At 48.0% G+C, this 20,373-nt stretch overlaps 1 protein-coding gene across 1 annotated transcript; it reads left to right on the plus strand.

The window, feature by feature from the left end:
• Nucleotides 1-2,636: 2,636 nt before the first annotated feature.
• On the plus strand, nt 2,637-20,366 carry LOC144720137 (thioredoxin-related transmembrane protein 1-like). The gene is made up of 8 exons (XM_078596643.1): nt 2,637-2,903; nt 6,089-6,204; nt 8,344-8,389; nt 11,206-11,334; nt 11,752-11,797; nt 12,529-12,630; nt 13,541-13,607; nt 14,934-20,366. The coding sequence occupies exons 1-8, from the start codon at nt 2,740-2,742 to the stop codon at nt 15,185-15,187; spliced, it is 924 nt and encodes a 307-aa protein (XP_078452769.1). The 5' UTR covers nt 2,637-2,739; the 3' UTR covers nt 15,188-20,366.
• The last annotated feature ends 7 nt before the right edge of the window (nt 20,367-20,373 follow it).

Genomic DNA, 20,373 nt, shown 5'->3' on the forward strand with positions numbered 1-20,373 from the left:
GTCCACACGAGCTCGGTCACGACGGGCGCGGTCCACGAGATGGCGCCACCGCCGAACCCCGAGAGGAGTTCACGACGCACATCGGCAACAACGACCGCGGTTCGCCACTAAGCGGCGTGGCAACGTCACCACGCCGCTTGTGCCAGGCTAAGTGCACTTTAGAGGCCACGTGGAATGTGTAAGGCTCGCTGCTGGCAGGAGGAGGTCACGGGGCAGAGCCAATTGTAATGAGCTGACTGCCTGGCGAGAGGCTGGCGAGAGGCGCCATCGGAGCTCCCCGCTGTGCCGGCTGCTGCTGCTGCTGCACTTGCTGCCCTCTGCTGCCCCCCTCTGCTGCTGCCCTCTGCTGCTGCTGCACTTGCTGTCCTCTGCTGCCCCCCTCTGCTGCTGCTGCCCTCTGCTGCTGCTGCACTTGCTGCCCTCTGCTGCTGCCCTCTGCTGCTGCACTTGCTGCCCTCTGCTGCTGCTGCCATCTGCTGCTGCCATCTGCTGCTGCTGCACTTGCTGCCCTCTGCTGCTGCCCTCTGCTGCTGCTGCACTTGCGGCGCTCTGCTGCTGCCCTCTGCTGCTGCTGCACTTGCTGCCCTCTGCTGCCCCCCCTCTGCTGCTTGCTGCTGCCCTCTGCTGCTGCTGCCCCCCTCTGCTGCTGCTGCACTTGCTGCCCTCTGCTGCCCTCTGCCGTCGTTGGGGGGCGACTGCCTCCAGCAGCGTCTCTCGGCCCGGTCAGCGGGGGGGGGGTCTTAGACACAAAGTGACTTTGGCGCTCGGGGTGACCGCGACGGGAGGCTCCGCCCCCCGCGGGTGAGAGCGGCTTGGTGCGATCGGCCACCTCGAGGCCGCCCGTCGATCCACCGGTGACGGGTGAGGCCCTCGCGTGCAGAGACACTCAAACCCCGACCCGCTCCCCGACATTGGCGATACCTCCTTAAACTAAACTCTTTGGTTCTTTAGGTAAAGTCACGTAGAAGGGAAATAACCCCTTACCACAGCATCTCTCCCACTTCGGCTAACATTTCCTTGCTGTAGTTTTCACACCTGATTATTATTGCTTGTGTTGCAATCGAAACGTGCATTTTTTTTCGTTTTATTTGTATTATTTTATTTCCCTTCTACGTGACTTTACCGAAAGAACCAAGAAAAGTGAATCCCTGCAGTCACGAAAGCTTTAAATCGAAATTTAAAGCCACGTAGTTAGAAAAAAAAATCACGACGTTTCGATCGCCACACAAGCAATCGTCTTCAGGTGGAAGATCGATATATGTTTCTACCCACGTGACTTTACCGAAATAACCAAAGAGAATGGATCCCTGCAGTCACGAAAGCTTCAAATCTTCTTTAAACTGTTGCCAGGTGACCAGGTCCCCCGACCTGAATCGACGCCGTTTCCCCATCGCGAGCCACGCGGCGTCTTGGGGGGGGGGGGGCGCCTTGGGGGGGGGGGTGTCTTGGGGGGGGGGGCGTCTTGGGGGGGGGGGCGTCTTGGGGGGGGGGGGCGTCTTGGGGGGGGCGCCTTGGGGGGGGGGGCGCCTTGGGGGGGGGGCGCTCTGATGCTGGGGGCCCCCCTGCCCCCCCCGGCCCCACCGGGAGCGTGGTGGTGGCCTCGGGGTGGATGCAGAAAGCTGTTTGCGTTATGGAGCCCCCCAGGTGCATAATGAAGCGATGTCTCCCACTCGTATCCACTCGTACCCCTCTCGCCTCCCCGTGCCGTGTCGAGGCACTTTGCCCGCAAAGGTCGCCGACCGCGCGGTGTCTGTTGAAGGCCGCCGCCGCGTGACGATTGTGAGCGTTGTGAGCGTTGGGTTCCGATGAGGCCTCCCGCACCACGGCAGTGCAGCTTCCACGGCTCGCAGAGGAGATCGCGGGGTTATTTAGGGGGTTATTTAGGGGATTATTTAGGGGGTTATTTGGGGGATTATTTTGGGAGGTATTTAGGGGGTTATTTAGGGGATTATTTTGGGGTTATTTGGGGGATTACTTTGGGGATTATTTAGGGGATTATTTGGGGGATTATTTTGGGGGTTATTTAGGGGATTATTTAGGGGATTATTTTGGGGGTTATTTAGGGGATTATTTTGGGGTTATTTAGGGGATTATTTTGGGGTTATTTAGGGGAGTATTTTGGGGTTATTTTGGGGGTTATTTTGGGGATTATTTAGGGGATTCTTTTGGGGATTCTTTTGGGGTTATTTAGGGATTTATTTGGGGGTTATTTAGGGGATTATTTTGGGGTTATTTAGGGGATTATTTTTGGGGTTATTTAGGGGATTCTTTTGGGGTTATTTAGGGGGTTATTTATGGGATTATTTTGGGGATTATTTGGGATTATTTAGGGCATTATTTTGGGGTTATTTTGGGGGTTATTTTGGGGATTATTTAGGGGATTATTTTGGGGTTATTTTGGGGGTTATTTGGGGGGTTATTTAGGGGATTATTTAGGGGATTATTTTGGGGTTATTTTGGGGGTTAGTTGGGGGATTATTTAGTGGTTATTTGGGGGGTTATTTGGGGGATTATTTAGGGGATTATTTAGGGGGTTATTTGGGGGATTATTTAGGGGATTATTTATGGGGGCGGTGTCGGTGAAGTTCGGGGCGGGGTCGGGCGGCGCTGCGGGGCGCGGCCTCTCGGCGCGGGCGGCGTCAGCGGCGTCACCGTCGGCGGCTTCGCGTCCATCGCCGCCCCGAGTCCGCCGAGAGGTGACAGCGCGAGACGCGCTCCAGACGTTGACGACGCCTCAAGATGTTGACGCTCAAGATGTTCGCCGTCTTCTCGACCCTGTTGTTGTTGCTGCTGCTGCCGCTGCTCGGCCACGCGGCGGCGGAGGAGGAGAAGGAGGAGGAGGAGACGGCGCTGAGTCGAGACAGCTGGCGGGACGTGCTGCAGGGCGAGTGGATGCTCGAGTTGTGAGTCCACGTGGAGCGATCGCCGCTTGTCGCGGGGCGGGGTCCGTGCCCCGTCCTCGCGGGGACACCCGCACATGGCGCGCTGTGTGCTGGAGGACGCTGGACCCTCATGCCTGCTGCTCACATCGCCACACGTGTCGGCCATACACTCACCACGCGTGAAGCCAGCGGGTGCCGTGGGCAGAACCACGACCCACCCACACCCCCAGCGTCGATGTTTACACAACATGCACATTTAAGTCTGAGTCGACCTAGGGGAGACTGCGGATACGCAATGCGCTGTAGTGGTGCACTGACCATGCGGCACTCTATAACTTGTAGACGTGTTAATCTATATAACTTGTAGACGTGTCACTATATATCTTGTAGATGTGTCATTATATATATCTTGTAGATGTGTCATTATATATGTCTTGTAGATGTGTTCTCTACCCTGTGCACCAGTACATATCGCTGCATTGTAATCCGTGTCTGTGCCTCGTGGCACGCAGAGTAGTAAGAATGTAAGATGTAATAGAGTAGTAAGATGTAAGAATGTTCACGGCATCGCACACTGCACAAGGCGAACGCCTTGCTGGAGTATGTACAGTATGTGCTCCTGTATGTTGGCCTTCTTTCGCACCGTACGTAGCTAACCGCGCTCACTGGAGGTGTCACAGGGTCCACGTGCACTGCGCTGGGTGCGAGTTTAACACGTTCGCTGCGAATCGTCACCAGCTGCAATCGATCCACTGCTGGATGACTTCACCCCCAGCTCTCGTCATAGACGATGTCAGCAAGACGTGCAACAAGACGATGTTGTTCGTGTACCGGCTGACATACGATGCAACAAACGTCTCGGCTCTTGATCTGTTTCATCATTGATCGTTGCTCAGTTCCGATTATACCGAACAATCGATCTCCCTGCGACTGCTGACTGGCAAAGCGACTGACGCTGGCCCCGCGAGTTCTTCTCGCTCGGTCAAACGAAACGGAGATTTCGAGAGTGCTGTTTGTTGCTCGCCGCTTTACAAACACACGGTGTGTACTGTACACACTGTGTACTGTACACACTGTGTACTGTACACACTGTGTACTGTACACTGTGTACACACTGTACTGTACACTCGACTCGTCTCGATATTTGTTTTTAAGCGCCACTGCCGCCTCTGGGTACAGTGCGAAAATTGGCGCCAACGGCCGCGTACACAGTGTACTGTGTGTACTGTGTGCACAGTGTGTACTGTGTGCATTGCACAGTGTGTACTGCACAGTGTGCACTGCACAGTGTGTACTGCACAGTGTGCACTGTGTGTGCTGTACAGTGTGTACTTATGTGTGTACTGCACAGTGCGTGCAGTGTGTACTGTGTGTACTACACAGTGCGTACAGTGTGTACTGTGTGTACTGCAGTGCGTACAGTGTGTACCGTGTGTACTGCACAGTGCGTACTGTGTGTACTGCACAGTGCGTACAGTGTGTTCGGTGTGTACTGCACAGTGTGCACTGTGTGTGCTGTACAGTGTGTACTTATGTGTGTACTGCACAGTGCGTGCAGTGTGTACGGCACAGTGTGTACTGTGTGTACTGCACAGTGCGTACAGTGTGTTCGGTGTGTACTGCACAGTGCGTACGGTGTGTACTGCAAAGTGCGTACTGTGCGTACTGCACAGTGTGTACTGCACAGTGTGTACTGCACAGTGCGTACTGTGTGTACTGCACAGTGCGTACTGTGTGTACTGCACAGTGCGTACTGTGTGTACTGCACAGTGCGCACTGCCATCTGAATGCGTGCGCTGTGTATTCTGTCATCAGCAGCAGCCATCAGGCCACTGCTGGATGAGGGTTTCCCAAGCCACCGCCACCCATACACTGCCGTAAATTGCAGTGTATTCAGTCATGCAGACTTAGAGTGTGTACTGTCTAGTATACACTGTGGAGTGTGCTGCACATACAAGTGGGCACTGCAACGCTTGAAAGTGCGTGCTATGCACTTGCACATCTTGTACTGCTACATCGTTGTGCTTGCAGTGTGTACCGCACGTGTGTGCGTGCGAGTATGTGTATATATATACAGTGTGCGTGCTTGTGCTGTACACAGCACACGCAGTGTTCTGCAGGAGTGTGTTTACGTGTGCGCTCGGCTGGACAAGAAGCTGGCCGCCACCGACTGGCGAATAAGTGGCCCAGCTTCCTGGAGGGGACCAATGACGGTGGTGGTGGTGGTCCAAGTGTGAACTGAGAAGAGCCCCACGGAGTTGTTGTTGTGACCCCCCGTCGTGTTATTTGTGTTGAGTGACGCTGCGTGGATGTTGGGGGACACTGATCGCGGGCGTACTTTGGATGTTGGAACTGTCGTGTTAATGCGCATCGCACACCTACACACACGCTGTCAAATTGGCACTACAGTACTAATGTGTCAAGTGCACGTCCCTAGTGGATGGCCTTATTGACACTACTGTGATGTGTACACTCCCCGAGTGTGCACATTGTGTGTGCGCACTCCGTGGCCGTGCGTCTACGGTTCACGTGTGGCAGCATGCCTAGTGGGGTTTGTGCACGTCCCAGGGGCATGTGTCTTGCTCGTGTTGCTGATGTGGAGTGTTCACGTGTACAGCGCTGCTACTCGTAACCTGCAACCGCAGTTTATCACCGCTTTGACTCTTCCCATTCCACACGTCCTGCAACTGCCTCGCTGCATGCAGGATGGCATATTTCCTCTCATCGCTCGGCTTTATAATTCCCGTTTTTCCAACCTCCTTTAACCTGATTCGATCCGCGAAGCTTCTTCTCTCTCACCTGCTACTCCCCTTACTTGAGCTGTATGTTGGCTGCTTTTTATCATGACTTAGAGCCTCTGCTTAGTAACGGTGATCTCAGTAAAACAACTATTAATGAAAGGAAGATGAACTTGACTCGACTTTTACAATACAGTACAATTTTCGTTTTAAAGTGTATAAAGTGACTGCATCCCAAGATGCTGTATAGAAGTGGGCAACACCGGAGTTGAAAATGTAATGTTTAAAATGAAGTAGACCATGGGGAAGACTCGTGCAACGCAAGAGAAGGTTGCCAATGTATTTTTGATGACAGAAGAGAGGAGGCCATTGGCAGGCAGTGGAGATGATATTGGCCCTGTGGCTTTCCCACAATGACAAATGGCTCAACCTGTATACGCTGCCCTCCTTGACCCTGCACCTCCACAGCTACGCCCCATGGTGCCCCGCCTGCCGGCAACTGCAGTCCGAGTGGCACAAGTTTGCACAGAAGAGCAAGGAGCTGGGCATTAACACGGCCTCTGTGGACGTGACCCGCGAGCCAGGTGAGACCCCCCCCCCCGACACACTTTGTGCATCACGAGCCGTGACAAACGCCGCCGACGTTGATGTTTTTGTTGTTGGGTGTTGCGTCTCGTTTACCAGGATTGCTGCCACCGGGAGTCACCTTCCATTGTTTTAAGATGAGATGTGATGAGGAGCACTTTGAGTTGCTGAGGAATTTCATTTCAATATCAATGTCAAAATAAAAAAATTATTTATGCCTCCATTCCTGAGTCTGATGGTCGGGTTGGTGGATTACACAGTGACAAATGTCGTGATAGTCATGGTGATGTAAGTGGGACCAGTCCGTCCTGGCAGTAATGTGCTGTGGAAGAGTATTCCCTTTGTACGTGTGTGGGTCTTCTCCGATCTCTCTGTTTCCCCCCATATGTAACACAATTAAACCTCAACAACGTATTGATTTTTAATATACAAATTAGAACCCACCTGAGCTGGAGTTTGAAAGCTTATTTTAGAGAGAAACTAACATTATACTTTTTTACCATATAGTAATGTACTACAAATGTATAGAATAAAAAAAGTATGAACAATCAGCTTAAGGGAAGAGTTCTCCTTAATAATGCCACACGTAGGTGGCATGACTGTGTTACCAGTTAAGAGTCCATTGTGACCAGGAGCATCCTGAACAGGTAATATATGAAACAACATTATTATGATTTAATTTATATAACATAATTATTCAGGATATCCTCACTGAATCTCAGGCCTTGCATTTGGGATCCTAAATCATTCCACCACTCACATACGTAAGTCTCATCCTCAGGCACTTACAGATTTGGTGTCCCCAGTTATTCCCTGCTAAAACACTCTGTGCTTACTCAGATTTTATTTCAACTGGTAAGGCCCATTGAGCTAAACAGCTCTTCTAAAAGGATGACTCGGACCATGTTGCCATACCCTGCGCTGTTTGTGTGAACATTGTTGTGAGTTGTTGCGCGGAGAGCATGCAGTGCTCCCCAGGGGGAGGTGGCATGGACAGAGAAGGGGTTGTGCGTTTTCATGGAATCGACAGTTTCCTTGTTTGGGGCAGGTCCTGCCAAGTAAACCCTCCCAGTTGAGAACATTCATAATGATCATAATTGTAGTACACTCTCGTGTACATGCACGAGAATGTATTTTCATGCATATGTGCATGTTTATTTTTATGTGTGCATACTTGTGTGAATGTGTAGTGAGTTCAACTGAGTCGCAGACGTATGCTTGGAAGCAACACATTTATTTAACTCCACCACACGGGGTAACTTCCCCTTAACAGAATAACAACCTATGGTGGTGACCACCAGGCTAACTACACTAATTACAACGTAACTCGCTACTACGGACCGGGACCACAGCTCGGGTCCAGGTCCACGTGTTGGAGACTCAGTAGGACGTAGGACGTAGACGAAGGTTTTTTCAGGATGAACAACAACGCTGGCCCCTCTGGCTTAGATCATCTGCGGCGTGGCCGGCTCCGCCCTGGGCCACGACCACCTTCCAGAATCCTCGGGAAGGATCTGGATGCTAACCACGTGACCCCCCCTAGCCCCTTACTTGGGGCCCCTCTGTAGAATTAACTGGTCACGTGTCCTCTCGGGTCAACCAGAGTGCCATGGCCTTTAATAACCTCATTCCTACGGCCGGCACTCCCACACCCTGTCCTGTAGGGCTGGCACTGCACGTCAAGCGTGGTGCCATCCAGCGCTATCAATCAGCGCTCACCGGGCCCCTCTCTGGCCGCTACTACACCCACACCCTCGTGGTGTCCGCGATGTCGCTACACCGCACGCCGTGCCTCTCTAGGCCCGGCATTGCAAAGTGACATCCCGCGATGTCACTCCAAATGTATTTGTACGAGTACAATTGTTATGTTATGGAGAGCATGGTTCATGCGCCACACTACGATTCCAGTGATGCAAGTTTGACTCCTGACCACGAACAACATCAGTGGGAATTGTTAGCCAAATCTGTCTCGGGTCTCTCCTAAGTCAGCTCAGCATAAGATATTTGAGTTTGGGAGACAAACATTGTCAATTGGGTATGGTACTGGCCACACCAATCGTGAGTGGTATGGTGCACTAACAAACACATGGATGTACACACACACACGACACTGTTAACTCGCTGTTATTGTCGCACAGGTCTAAGTGGGCGGTTCTTCATCACGTCTCTGCCCACCATCTACCAGTGAGTGGAGCACACGCACACAACATAAATGTAGGTAAATAAAATTACACCTACAAGAATATAGTTTTGATATTTAGTTGGGGGTAATTTTAAGCTTAGGGGGTCAGATCTATCATTCTTTGAGGGTGAATAATATGAGTACCTCTTTGGGAGAAGTTGGTTGTGGAGGTCCAATGTCGAGACTGACCTCTGCCAAAGGAATGAGACATTTCCACTGCTAGTTTAGGGGCCCTCAATGAATTGAGCAGGGAGACTAAAGTATGCTGTGTGTGTAGAGTACATATGTTTAGCAGAATACATACAAATTGTACCAAATCATTTTGACCAAATGAGCAGAGACTGCATATGTTTAATGATAACATATGGAAAGGCTCTTGCCTATATCATCATAGAATCCAGGAGAATGTATATAATTGGCAACACATGCTGATGAGGCTCAGAGAAGTCAAAACCAGTCCAGGATTTGACTGCTCAAACGTATGCTGCATTGATTCTGAGGGCCTCCTGGTTAATTATTATTGCTATTTTAGTTTACCCGGGAAAGCCTCAGTCAGTATAAAGATTTTTTTTTAGGAAGGTCTTGCCAAGTTTTCACGGTAATTCCAATTGCGTAGTTTTGCAGGTAATTTTTCTGAAGTTTTATGTTTGGCCAATACCAGTTACGTTGTATGTTGTTTTAGCTATGGGAGAACCTGGAGGAAACCCATGCAGAACAGGAGGAGAACGTACAAACTCTGAGTTGGGAATTGAACCCAGGCCCTTCTTGCTGCGAGGCATGTGTGTTACCACTGCGCCGCCACCCTGTCGCCCCTGATGGAGTTGGGATATTATTTTTCAGCTATTCAAGGGATGCCTTCTCCATAGTTTTTTAAATATATATCTGTTCAAATGGCCTGACATTCATAAGCAGAAGGTAAATAGGTGCTGACTACAGTGGGGTGGTGGATAGGGGAGTTGGGCTGGTGGTCAGGGCCATGTGAGAGCTCATGGGGAGCCTGGGGGGAGGAGGACCACGTGTTGGAGAGTCTTTAGGTTGCACGCCACAGGCAGCCAAAGTGCCTTCTGCTTCCTCACTGATAAGAAGCAGGCTTTATCCAGCCACGTCACCAACGTTACATGCAATTAGATATGCGAGCGTTTATGTCTGGATGCCCCTCTGCGCAATATATTGCACCCTCTGATTAGGTGCACTGTTCACGATTGCTAGGCTTTAATAAAACAGTGAGCATACATTTTGCAACAAACTTATGCACTTACGCGGATTTCTGTTTGAATCTGCGTGGACTGGACTTGCTAAATCTCAAGACGGATTTATATTGGCCACTAAGCAATGGATAGATAGTTGCTAATCAGGATGAACTACTCCTGAAGCCACTCAGATTCACACGAGGTTGCAGTGTATTTTATCCCCAGGGCAGGGTGATGCCAAATTAAGTGACAAATCAACCTTAACATAATCATTTATTTTGTAATCATTGGTGACTAGGATGACACCATCAGTTCGCTATACTTGAAAACCCGATTTAATAATGGGGTGAGTGAAACCTGGATTCAAGCCTAACATCTCAGACGTGCCTTCTCAGAAGTGACAGCTCAGTGGTCAGACATGGCATGGGAATATAGCTATGTTGACACACAGTGGCAAAACATGCCAAATGGTGTGTGTGGTTGTACACGCTGTGTATGCCATGCACACACCATGCACTTCACTACACACACCATGTACCATGTACGCACAACAAGCCATGTACACCGTGCACATTGTGCACAATATATGCCACATTTCATACAATGTACACCACACACCCAATATACGTACCGTGTACCATGTGCATAGCACACACACACCATGTATATATGGCAGCAGATTATAGGCGTTGGTAATCCACGATATAAACTTCAAGGCATTAAGCCGTCACCCCTAAAAATCTATATTATTGAGCACGTGACCAGAAGGCTATCACTAGTTGTATTTACTTGTAAAATGTATTTGAAAGCAATCGTATAAGTAAATAATGTGATAAATAAGGGAATCAATGGATCTCTGCTGTTGAGGTTGCGTAGGAGACGTGTATCGTGATGGTCCGATAATTCTATTGAGCAAGTGGTGAAAGGATATTGATAAGTTAACGGTTTCCCCTAATCGTGTCACGCATAGCATAGTCTCCTTGTATTTGGCGGGAGATTTGGTGAGATGATTATGCTCACGGTGCAGTGGATTGTAGCATGCCACAGTTTGTGCTGCTGGTTAAGAGACAATACTCTAATGTTCTATGGATTAAAATAAGAAATAACTAATTAAAATGTGTTGCGATAAATGTGCAGTAACTTTTGCGGAGTGGTCCAAATCAGTTCTGAAAACAAATGATAGCTAAGTATGCAAAGGTCTGGCCACACCACGGTCTTGTGTGCAATGCTAATCCTAAGTGGTGCTCACCTATACCACGTGCCCCAACAGTCTAGGATGTCAGACAGGGAATTATTGTGTACGCACAAGTTGAGTGTCTAAAACACAGCAAGTTGACAGAGTGGGGACTGCAGATGATGCATATTTCAGTCACCTTGGTTTTTCAGCCCATAACACTTGCATCAGTCACATTACCTGCCAGAGAGGATTTGCAATTCCAAAAGCCTGCAAAAGGATCATAGTGGTGTCATCACCACTTAGTGCGAATTCTGCCCTGTTGAATGTGTATATGTGGGGCTCTGTACGTGTCTGTGTTTGTAATTGCTGTGTATGCGTTTGTAATAATGAATGTCTGTGTCTGCCCATCGATGTGTGTGTGTGTGTTAAACGTGTGGACCTGCCACATCAGTGTGCGCGATGGAGAGTTCCGTCAGTTCTCAGGTCCAAGGAAAGCGGCGGACTTAAGCCGCTTCGTGTCGGCGCGCCAGTGGGAGCAGGTGACTCCTGTGTCGGCGTGGAAAGCGCCTCCGTCCATTCTGTACGTGGCCTCACTCAGCAGTTGGCTCACTCGGTCTCTCACTTGCTTAATCACTCGCTCGCTCACTCACTCACTCGGGTATTCTCACTGACTCGGTTTGTTCAGTAATTCACTTGCTCATTTACTCACACAGTCAGGCACTCACCTATTTGTAGGGAGACACGTGGACTTTATAACATAAAATTTAGTTCACTTGCTCATTTACTCACACAGTCAGGCACTCACCTATTTGTAGGGAGACACGTGGACTTTATAACATAAAATTTAGTTGAACATCAAGTGACCTCTCAAAATAATTAATAATAACTGTTTATTGATTACATACAATTCGTCAACGATATGAATTTAAAACGATTTATTCGGCACTAATCGATTGGCTGTATCGTAACCAGCAAGTGCCGCCCGGTTCTCCTTTAGGATGACAGGGATGTCCTGGCTCTTCCAGCTCTCCATGTGGATTCGGGTGAGGCTTCTTGTCCCTCTCATTCCTGTGTCTGCCTTCTGTCTATATATATATGGGCTTGTGTCTACTTAAGTGTCCTTTTGCCTTTATATAATAACGTATTTCTGGTGTAGTCGTTCTTTCTCTCTGTTAAACTGTCTCGTTTTTATTTATTCCCTCTGCCTCCCTTTGACACTGTCTCATGTACTCTCGTCCTTTGTTGCCCTGTCTCTGGCAGCCTTGTCTCTGTGTGTGTCTCGTGCAGCCTTGTCTTGGTTTTATGATTTAATTCAAATGAATATACTCTTAATGATCTGAAGAGTGAGTTGTTATAGATTGAGTTAATATTTATGTCTCATTCTTTTCTGTGCTGTAAGTAAAATAGGTGATCTTTTTGAATCCTTATTCAATGTGTAATTTATTGGGGTGTGAAAATCTGTGGCTGCATGTAATGGTACATGGAGTTTGCATGTTCTGTACCACAATGCAATTAAATCCTGCTACATTCCTAGCCCCACGCACACAAACCAGTGGCAATAAGTATCTTAGAGGAGTATGTGCCTGCCTAGTTTGACTCGGCATAAATTGAGTGCTTGGTGTGGAGTGGGGGACAAAGGTGACCAAGGGATGTACACGGTGCTGACCCACGATGGCAGCCATAGTAGATGCTTGCTAAGAATATTTGGCCTGGCAGTCCAGACAAAAAGTCGGCGCATTCTATCTTTGCGTGTGTATGTGTGTGTGTGGTCCAGCAAATGCACGGCTGGCTGACGGAGACGCTGGGCCTCCCCACGTGGGGCTCCTATGTGGTGTTTGGTCTGGCAACGCTGCTGCTGGGCCTGTGCCTCGGTCTGGTGAGGGATACACGCTGGCGCCACGTGTATGGCACAGCCGGAACGCACCACATCCTCTCCCTTGCCATACACAACTCACCTGTTTAATGCACACCTCACACAAACCACATCCCTCACATTCTCCGTACCACACCTGTGTACTCCACAGCCCACAGATTGAGTTTGAGGTTATTTGATTTGATACCATACTCGTGTAGTATTGCCTGCATGTACTGGGCAGCTCGTTCGAGTCTGATGCACCTCACACCCCATTCACCGCACTTGTGGCACATGAAGTGAGTTTACATGTCAAAATTAATGCGCACGTGTTGTAGTGTCTTCATTGATACGTGTGCACATCAGTGAGTAGAGTAGGTCTGAAATTGGTGCTTCCCATGTAGTGCTATAGTGCTGCAGGCTGGGAGTAACAGTGTAGGGATTGATCTGTGGAGGGTGGCATATAAATATGACCGATGGTAGCATCCGTGAGGAGTAGTGGTGCAGAGGTTCACGCTCCACTATGACTTGGATTCCATCTTCTACCATGAGAATAACATACGTAACAATTAGTGTCTGAATTTGTGGCGTCAACTTGGTCAGCTCAGCCTTAATTAACAGCCTAGGGTGGTGTGTACACATGAGCAATAGGGTGTCGATGATGGTGGCTAGACATGGTGCCTGCCAAACCACTGCTTTGTGTATCGTGCTGACCCTAATCGCTACTTGCTAACAGCACTGGTCTGTAAGCTAAACAAGTAATCTTCAATTTATCTTGGTCTCTTTTGCGACATTCCATAACCCTTCCCAACTCCACGTGACCTCAAAGCGCCCCTCGCCTGGAAAAAGATCCGTAGCAACGTCACTACCGCCGAGTTGAAGATGGCGGCTGTTCTCATCGTGTATGTGCGTCTGTGCACGTGCTTGGCTGCAGGTGTTCATCCTTCTCGTTGACCTCCTATTCCAGCCGAAACGGAAACATCTGGTGCCCTCCGAGAAAGGTAATCAGTGGGAAGCTGAAAATGGCTGGACATCGGTAGGAAGGTGCAATGTTACAGATCTCAGCATTCATTTTGATTCTAAGATTCAGTAGAGTAAGCCAGCTGAGAGAGCATAGCTTCAGTGAGCCTGCCAGTGGGTCAAATTTAGCATCGTAGCAAGTTTTTTTTTTGTGCAACCGTCACAAGGAATTGTGAGAGTACGCCATCTGGCGTGAAGTGAATGTTGAGGGGCTGTGGTGTCGCTCAAAAGAGAAGGGCACTCGTTGGAGAGCCTCCTCGCGCCGTCTGGGGCGTGGGCGTGTTTTGGCCGTGCTGGTCTGTGCGGGTTGGTGATGGCGAGGAGTGTAGATGTTGGTGGACCGTTGAAGGTACAGTACAACAATACATGTCACTGCGCTCTGCTGCTCACCACGTAGCCCCACAGCAGCCTGTTGTGCATGGTGACTGTCCATCCAGGTGCTATCCAGGCTCTACCGGCTTGGCTTCTGAGATCTGATGCATACCTAGCGATTTGGTCATAGTCTTATTAACTACAAGAAAGTATTCAATAACAATTGTATTGTTAAATGTATACATATGCATTACATATGCTCCACAATGCATGTAACACCTAACACAACGTTAGTGTAGTTGTATTGATATAATTCGTTGAGGGTTGCGTATCTTGAACACAAGGGAGTTGTATATCTCGGTTTCACCCCATCATCAGAATCGCCAAGTCGACAAGGACCCAGCATCCAATTGGATGTCGGTGGCAATGTCGGCCACGTCGAGGTCCCTGCCAGGGTGTTGGTGAACCCACTGGGCCAGCCGGTAGGGCGACCCCACGAATGGGATAGACAGAACGCACCTGGCCTGGAAAAAAAACACTCAATAAAGAAGTAACCCCGATGAAAAAGTCCGAAGTGGTTGGGCACCTGTTTCATGGTTCTGATTGACCGGCATAACCGGTTCTAAGTTGGGGAAACAAGAGGCTGAGGCTAATGGAAAGCTTCTCTGGGATTTCTCAATTAGGAAAAGGTGCATCCAACCTGGTTCTGGGCTAAATAATGATGACAATCCGCTATGTAATTAATGAAAGAGAGCGTGCGTTACCCCAGGGTGTGGCTGGGGCTGTAGATTATAGTGTCGTCTTTACTGGCCAGCTGCGTCGAGTGAGATTTATCTGGGGGGGGGGGGGGGTGTCGCGGCTTGTGAAAGGTGCTCCTCCACTAGGCTGGCTGTGCTGACTGTACTTGTTCACAAACACTTCAGCACAAGGCCTTTTTTGTGTCCTTTGAGGTTTTGTGGCAAACTGCAGTTTTACTTTTGTGTGTTTTTTTCTAGAAGAGAATGCTTTTGAAGGCCAAGCAGAAGATGAGGTCGAAAGAGTTGAACTCGGCGGACAGGGAGATGAAATCGTTGATAACGGCGATAGTCAGGCCTCGGACACGGAGGATGGGAACATTGGCGTCCAGGACGGGGACCCTGCCAGCTCAGAGGAAGAAGTTGGCGAGTTGGATGATGGCGCCGGGGATGCTGGGGCCACGCTGCGCATGCGACGGCCACAGCCCGGGGCCCAGGGGCTGGAGGAGCCTTAAAGAACGGGGCTTGGGGAGGCGTTTCGAGTGGCATTGTATCCATCTGCTTGGCTTGTGTGAGTGGTGTGCTGGATCACACCCTTTCATCGCGCCTATTAGACCCCAGCTCAACACCCCCAGCCCTCTATCCCCTGCATTTACATCGCCGGCGTACTATAGGAATGTGGTAATGCGCCTAGGTGGGCAAGGGCTTAGATACACTTTAAATTGTTGGTGCAATCAATGGGGGGTCCATTCGGATTTTGTCGGATTTGACTGAACCGATCGTAAACTTATTGAGGTGAAATACTACAGAATGTATCGTGCTGCAATTCACAGCCACTATAAATCCTACTGACTCACACTGCTACATCAGTGTAGATTACCATAAGTGTAGATTCTATAGATTTACACCACAATAGATCCTATAAATTCATGTAACTATAGATATCATTTGGTTATGTTGCTGTAGATTGTGTATTTTCACATAGTGAAATAATCTCACGACAAAATTATTATGAATTATACGATACGTAGAATCACGCAATCGCACACTCTTAGACACCAGTGTATATCCACACGCACACATTTCTTTGGTGCAAACACACCAAGCCTTAGAGCATTGGAAGGGTCGTGATACAGAAGTGTCAAAAGTGGTTTCCTTTGATAGCATTGCTCCCCATTGATTGCTGTGCACGGTGTATCTAGGCCTTAAGGCTCACGTGTAATGTGAACAACCTGGATAGTCAGTCCAATGTCGATTGATTACAGTTGCATTTTGATTAAGTAAATAGCCCAATATTGCTCAACATATATTACCTTTTAGATTGTGCCACGGATAAGTTCCGCACTTGTCAATGGCCAGTCAGAAGATTGCTTGTTTGTGCACGTGCATGTGATGCATAAGTGCAATGGGAATTTTACATCATATCGGAATTACGCATTTAACATTGTGAATCCAATTTCAGTCATACCGGAAATGTATTTGTTTCACAACTGTGTAATAGGAATGTATTTAAACTTTTATTTAAGATATGCAACGATACCCCGTTTTGAACAGTGTCAATGGTGCCAGTACTGCACATGAGGAAGTGGTGTGACCGTCACTATGTGCTGATGTTCACCACACTCATCAGATACACAAAGGACTATTAAGGGGAGGCCCAAGAACGATTTACATGCCATGTGCTGCTGATATGCAGTGATGCTGGGAGTTGAGGGGTGGCACAGCGGTAACACTTGTGCCTCCCCCTGCTCTGCATGGGTTTCCTCCTTTTTTCTCCCATAGCTGAAATAAGCCCATACAGTTTACCTAGTATTGGCCACACATTCCAGTGCATACAAATTACCTTCAAGTTACTTAATTGGGATTTGACATAGCAAATTGCCCTCTTCTACAAAACCATGCTAAAATATAGTCTGGACACTGACGCATGTCTCTACGGAAGACTTTCACCGCCTGAATGGATCCTTAGGAACTACTGTTGCACCAAAGTGTGGCTGTGGTGGTGCCTAAAGTCACTGGTGTCCTGCATTTATACACTTGGCCGTTACACCGCTGTCGTCACGTTTTGTGTTACTGGGTTGCATGTGACAGTTGGAGTTGGATTTATGTTACATTGACGAAGGCGTTAAGTATTTTCCAGAACCCGATCAGTGATTGCTAAAGTTTGGGAGAAAACTGGCAGATCTGTCTGTTTTTCTATCACACAGCACTGGCTCTTGATGTCATCGGTTACTGCTTGCATGGCATCAATTGTTTCGCTCGTGTTCATAGAGACACGGTCGGTGTGTTTTGGTAAGCCTTGCACATTGCGCTTGTTTTTAGACATTGACAGCTTCCTGTTGTCTTGGGAAGTTACAGATATGATTATCATGGAACCAACACCATCATTATAATGCCATTTGTTTGGTAAACTGCAGGTAGAAAACATAGATTGTTTTGAATGATATAAATTTTAACATAAGTGCTAATGGAGTGAGTTTCTTTGTAGTTGACGTGGCTTGCTAAGTGTGTGTGGCAGTTTAACTTCTTATTTTCAGTATTTTTTGTATTAATATATTTTACCTGGATAATCTCTTGAGATAAACATCTTGTTAACAATAACATCAATTGACACATAGCAAACACGCAGTGACACTTATACACACATTTGCGTGTTTCTATGATGGAAAACCACTATTACGCCTTTCCGCTTGCTTTGCATGTACCTGGGTGATGCTCGCTGTGTAACATGCATGTAAGCACATTCCTCGTTAATCTGTGATATGTGAATTGTTGCACGCGAAGGTTAAAGGTGTTTACGGCAGCACAGCGTCTTGGGAAATGCACACGGGTACCTCGCTCGCTTCATCAGAGCGAATATGCAGCGCGTGCACAGCGGCCCCATGAAGCACGCAAGTTTGAGGGGCTCATGACGCAAACACATTCATATTTTTGATGAGTACATGGGTCGTCAGGGCAGGTCATCTGGCCGAGTGGCGCTGCTGTAATCGGAGTGCTTAACTCGCGTTTGCGAGGTTGTTGGTGAGCACCACAGTTGTGAACATAGCCGTGTTCAGTTTAATGTCCACGGGGCCTTTGCTGTCACATGGAGCATGTTTACCAACCGTCGTGACCCACTGTACGTCGCTTGTGTTGTTTTTATCAATGCGCTTTGCTGAATGTGAGTGCGGGAGTTCCAAGGTAAAATGAAATGGGCAATATCCAATACAGTATGGGATTGATCGTAGACAGTGCGTGCCACGTGGCAGGATGAGCACCATGACTGCTTGTATAGTTGATGTCCTCGTTGGTTTGTTACAGTGGCTTGTCTCTCGGAGCTCTGGAGGGCATCTTCTCTTGCATAGATTTATATAACGCCTTAATCCAAGGCGCTTTACAGCAATTATAATATTGTACCTAAGATAGTGGTTAAGATAAACACTGGGGTTATTAAAAGTGGTGTAGTTGTAGTGACAGGAGGACAGGTGGGAGTGGTTAAGGAGGGGCTGAGGAAGGCCTGGTCGTACCTGGGGGTGGGGGCAGGCAGTAGGGGTAGTGAGTGATGGGGGTTGGGGAAGGCCTGGTCGTACCTGGGGGGTGGGGGCAGGGAGTAGCGCTAGGATATGCAAGGGAAAGGAGGTGGATATTAAGGGTTGAACGGAAGAAGGTCGGTGAAGTTGATTGTTTTATGTGCATTGGGAGTTCGTTCCAGTGAAGGGGAGCAAGAAGGGAAAATGAACGAAAGCGTGGACTGGGCGCAGGGCGAGGGAGGCACAGAGAGGGCCAGCAGAGATTGGGAGCGGGGAGATGGGGATGGGACAGAGTAGTAAGATATGAGAGAAGCAAGATGAGATGGAGCAAGGCGACAGAAGGATTTATAGACTCGAGTGTTTTAGGCTGTGCTTTGTTTACATGGATCGTTAGTATCTTGTTTTGGTTTATAGTCTTGGTGTCGTTTGTTTTCTTTTTCCCGTAAAAATATATCTTTGAGCTAAGAGCATTGTTGCGAGTTGTATTATTTCTGAAATTGTTCATGTGTTTATAATCGTGATAATATTGTCTGTTATTTATCCAGGAAATCCTCACAGATTTTCAAGACCCTTTTTCAGAATGATCCTGCTTTGGGATGTATGACCAATTATTGTTTTCGAGTTTTTTTATGAGGGAAGAAACTGGCATGGCTCGAGGAAACCAGCACATAAAATAGAACAGTTTTAAGTTGCTCAACCATCACAGCTGCTCCAAGCAGTGCTGTATAATTTTGTTCACAGCTTGCTAGGAGCCCTGCCTATGATGAGCCCTCCATTTGAACTGTCTGTGGTATCGTCAAACTACGCGATTACTGATCACCGCGTGATCCTGGAATACAGCACTGGAGGGTTCACATCTTGACCTTGATTCCACCTTCAGGTTTAATAGTCTCGTGGTTTGAATCGCCTGGCTGCTGAGAAGGATTCTAGGAGTTTCTAAACCTCAAACTAAAATACCATGAAATAAGGAAATCTCTGGCAGTGAAAACAAACTTGTGGAGATGAGGTAAAGCCTGCAGTGATACAGACAAGTTACAACGAGTGCTTAGCGATGCTGCACACAAGTAGAAGGAAACGGGAGCCAGAGAGACGCAGAGGGGATATTAATTGGGCCCAATTGTCCCAGGGGACATATGATGATGGTTCCAAAGGCCTGATGGTTGCAGTGGCTCAGTGTGTTGGCAACCTTCCAGGAGTAAATCATTGCGTTTATACCTAGACAAGGTTTACTAGAGCATCGTCATCGTATAGCATTGGAAAAGCAACTGAAAGAACATTATAGCTGAGTGGCAATCACTTTGGCTGCTTGGTGTTTCGCGTTTCTACCTCCTGTGTGACCATGCAATGGGCAGTGGTCAAGTTAACATCACTTGACGAGGTTGATGGGAAGTATTAAATTTAAGCCAAGCTTTACGAATGTGGCATTACTCCCGAGTAACTCAAAACCAATAACCATTGACCTTTTTCGTTTGAATGTCCGTGTATTTGGAGTCAATTTTCTTCTGTGCTCTGACATGTTACAATACTTTTTTTAAGCAAATGATCAATTCAGTGATGAGTTCAGACAACTGCCTAGCATGCTTTGTGGTCTACAGTGGAATGTTCACTATGCCACACGACAGGTAATAGCCACTGGGGAAGTGCTTTTCAGTTACGGGAAGGTATGGCAGTTACATGAAGGTGTATATGAATTCTTCTGAAGTTCTCACATTACTAAAATTAAGAATAACATAGTTTTGCAGGACTGGTCACTGCCTGGAATGAAGTAAAAATCTGTTACATTTCTGCATCTCCAGTAATCTTCTCTGCTCATCCCTTTCATCATGAAGAAATGCAATGTTTGGCATATTTGGCAAAATACATATCCCTGCATATATGATTTCCTTCCCCGTAGACTGTTTCGTGAGGAAAGTTTCAATATGAAGATGAATCATTAAAATATGTCATGCAGGAGAAGCACGGTAGTACAGTGGGTGTCGGTGCATCGTGCTCGACGGGAAAGGCCCCCTGGCTAAAAGGGGTGGCATCTTGGGAACTGAAAATCATTCTCAGTAAGATTTTAAATTTAAAACAGAATGGACACATTTCCTGCACCGACATTAAAGTGTTAAACCCTTTGATTAGCCCATGCTTGTAATGCACCAATTCATTTGCTCACATTTCATAATAAACATTTTAAAATAAAGGACCTG

Source organism: Lampetra planeri, chromosome 7, assembly GCF_965212315.1.
Source record: "Lampetra planeri chromosome 7, kcLamPlan1.2.h2, whole genome shotgun sequence".
In the NCBI taxonomy this organism is placed as follows: domain Eukaryota; kingdom Metazoa; phylum Chordata; class Hyperoartia; order Petromyzontiformes; family Petromyzontidae; genus Lampetra; species Lampetra planeri.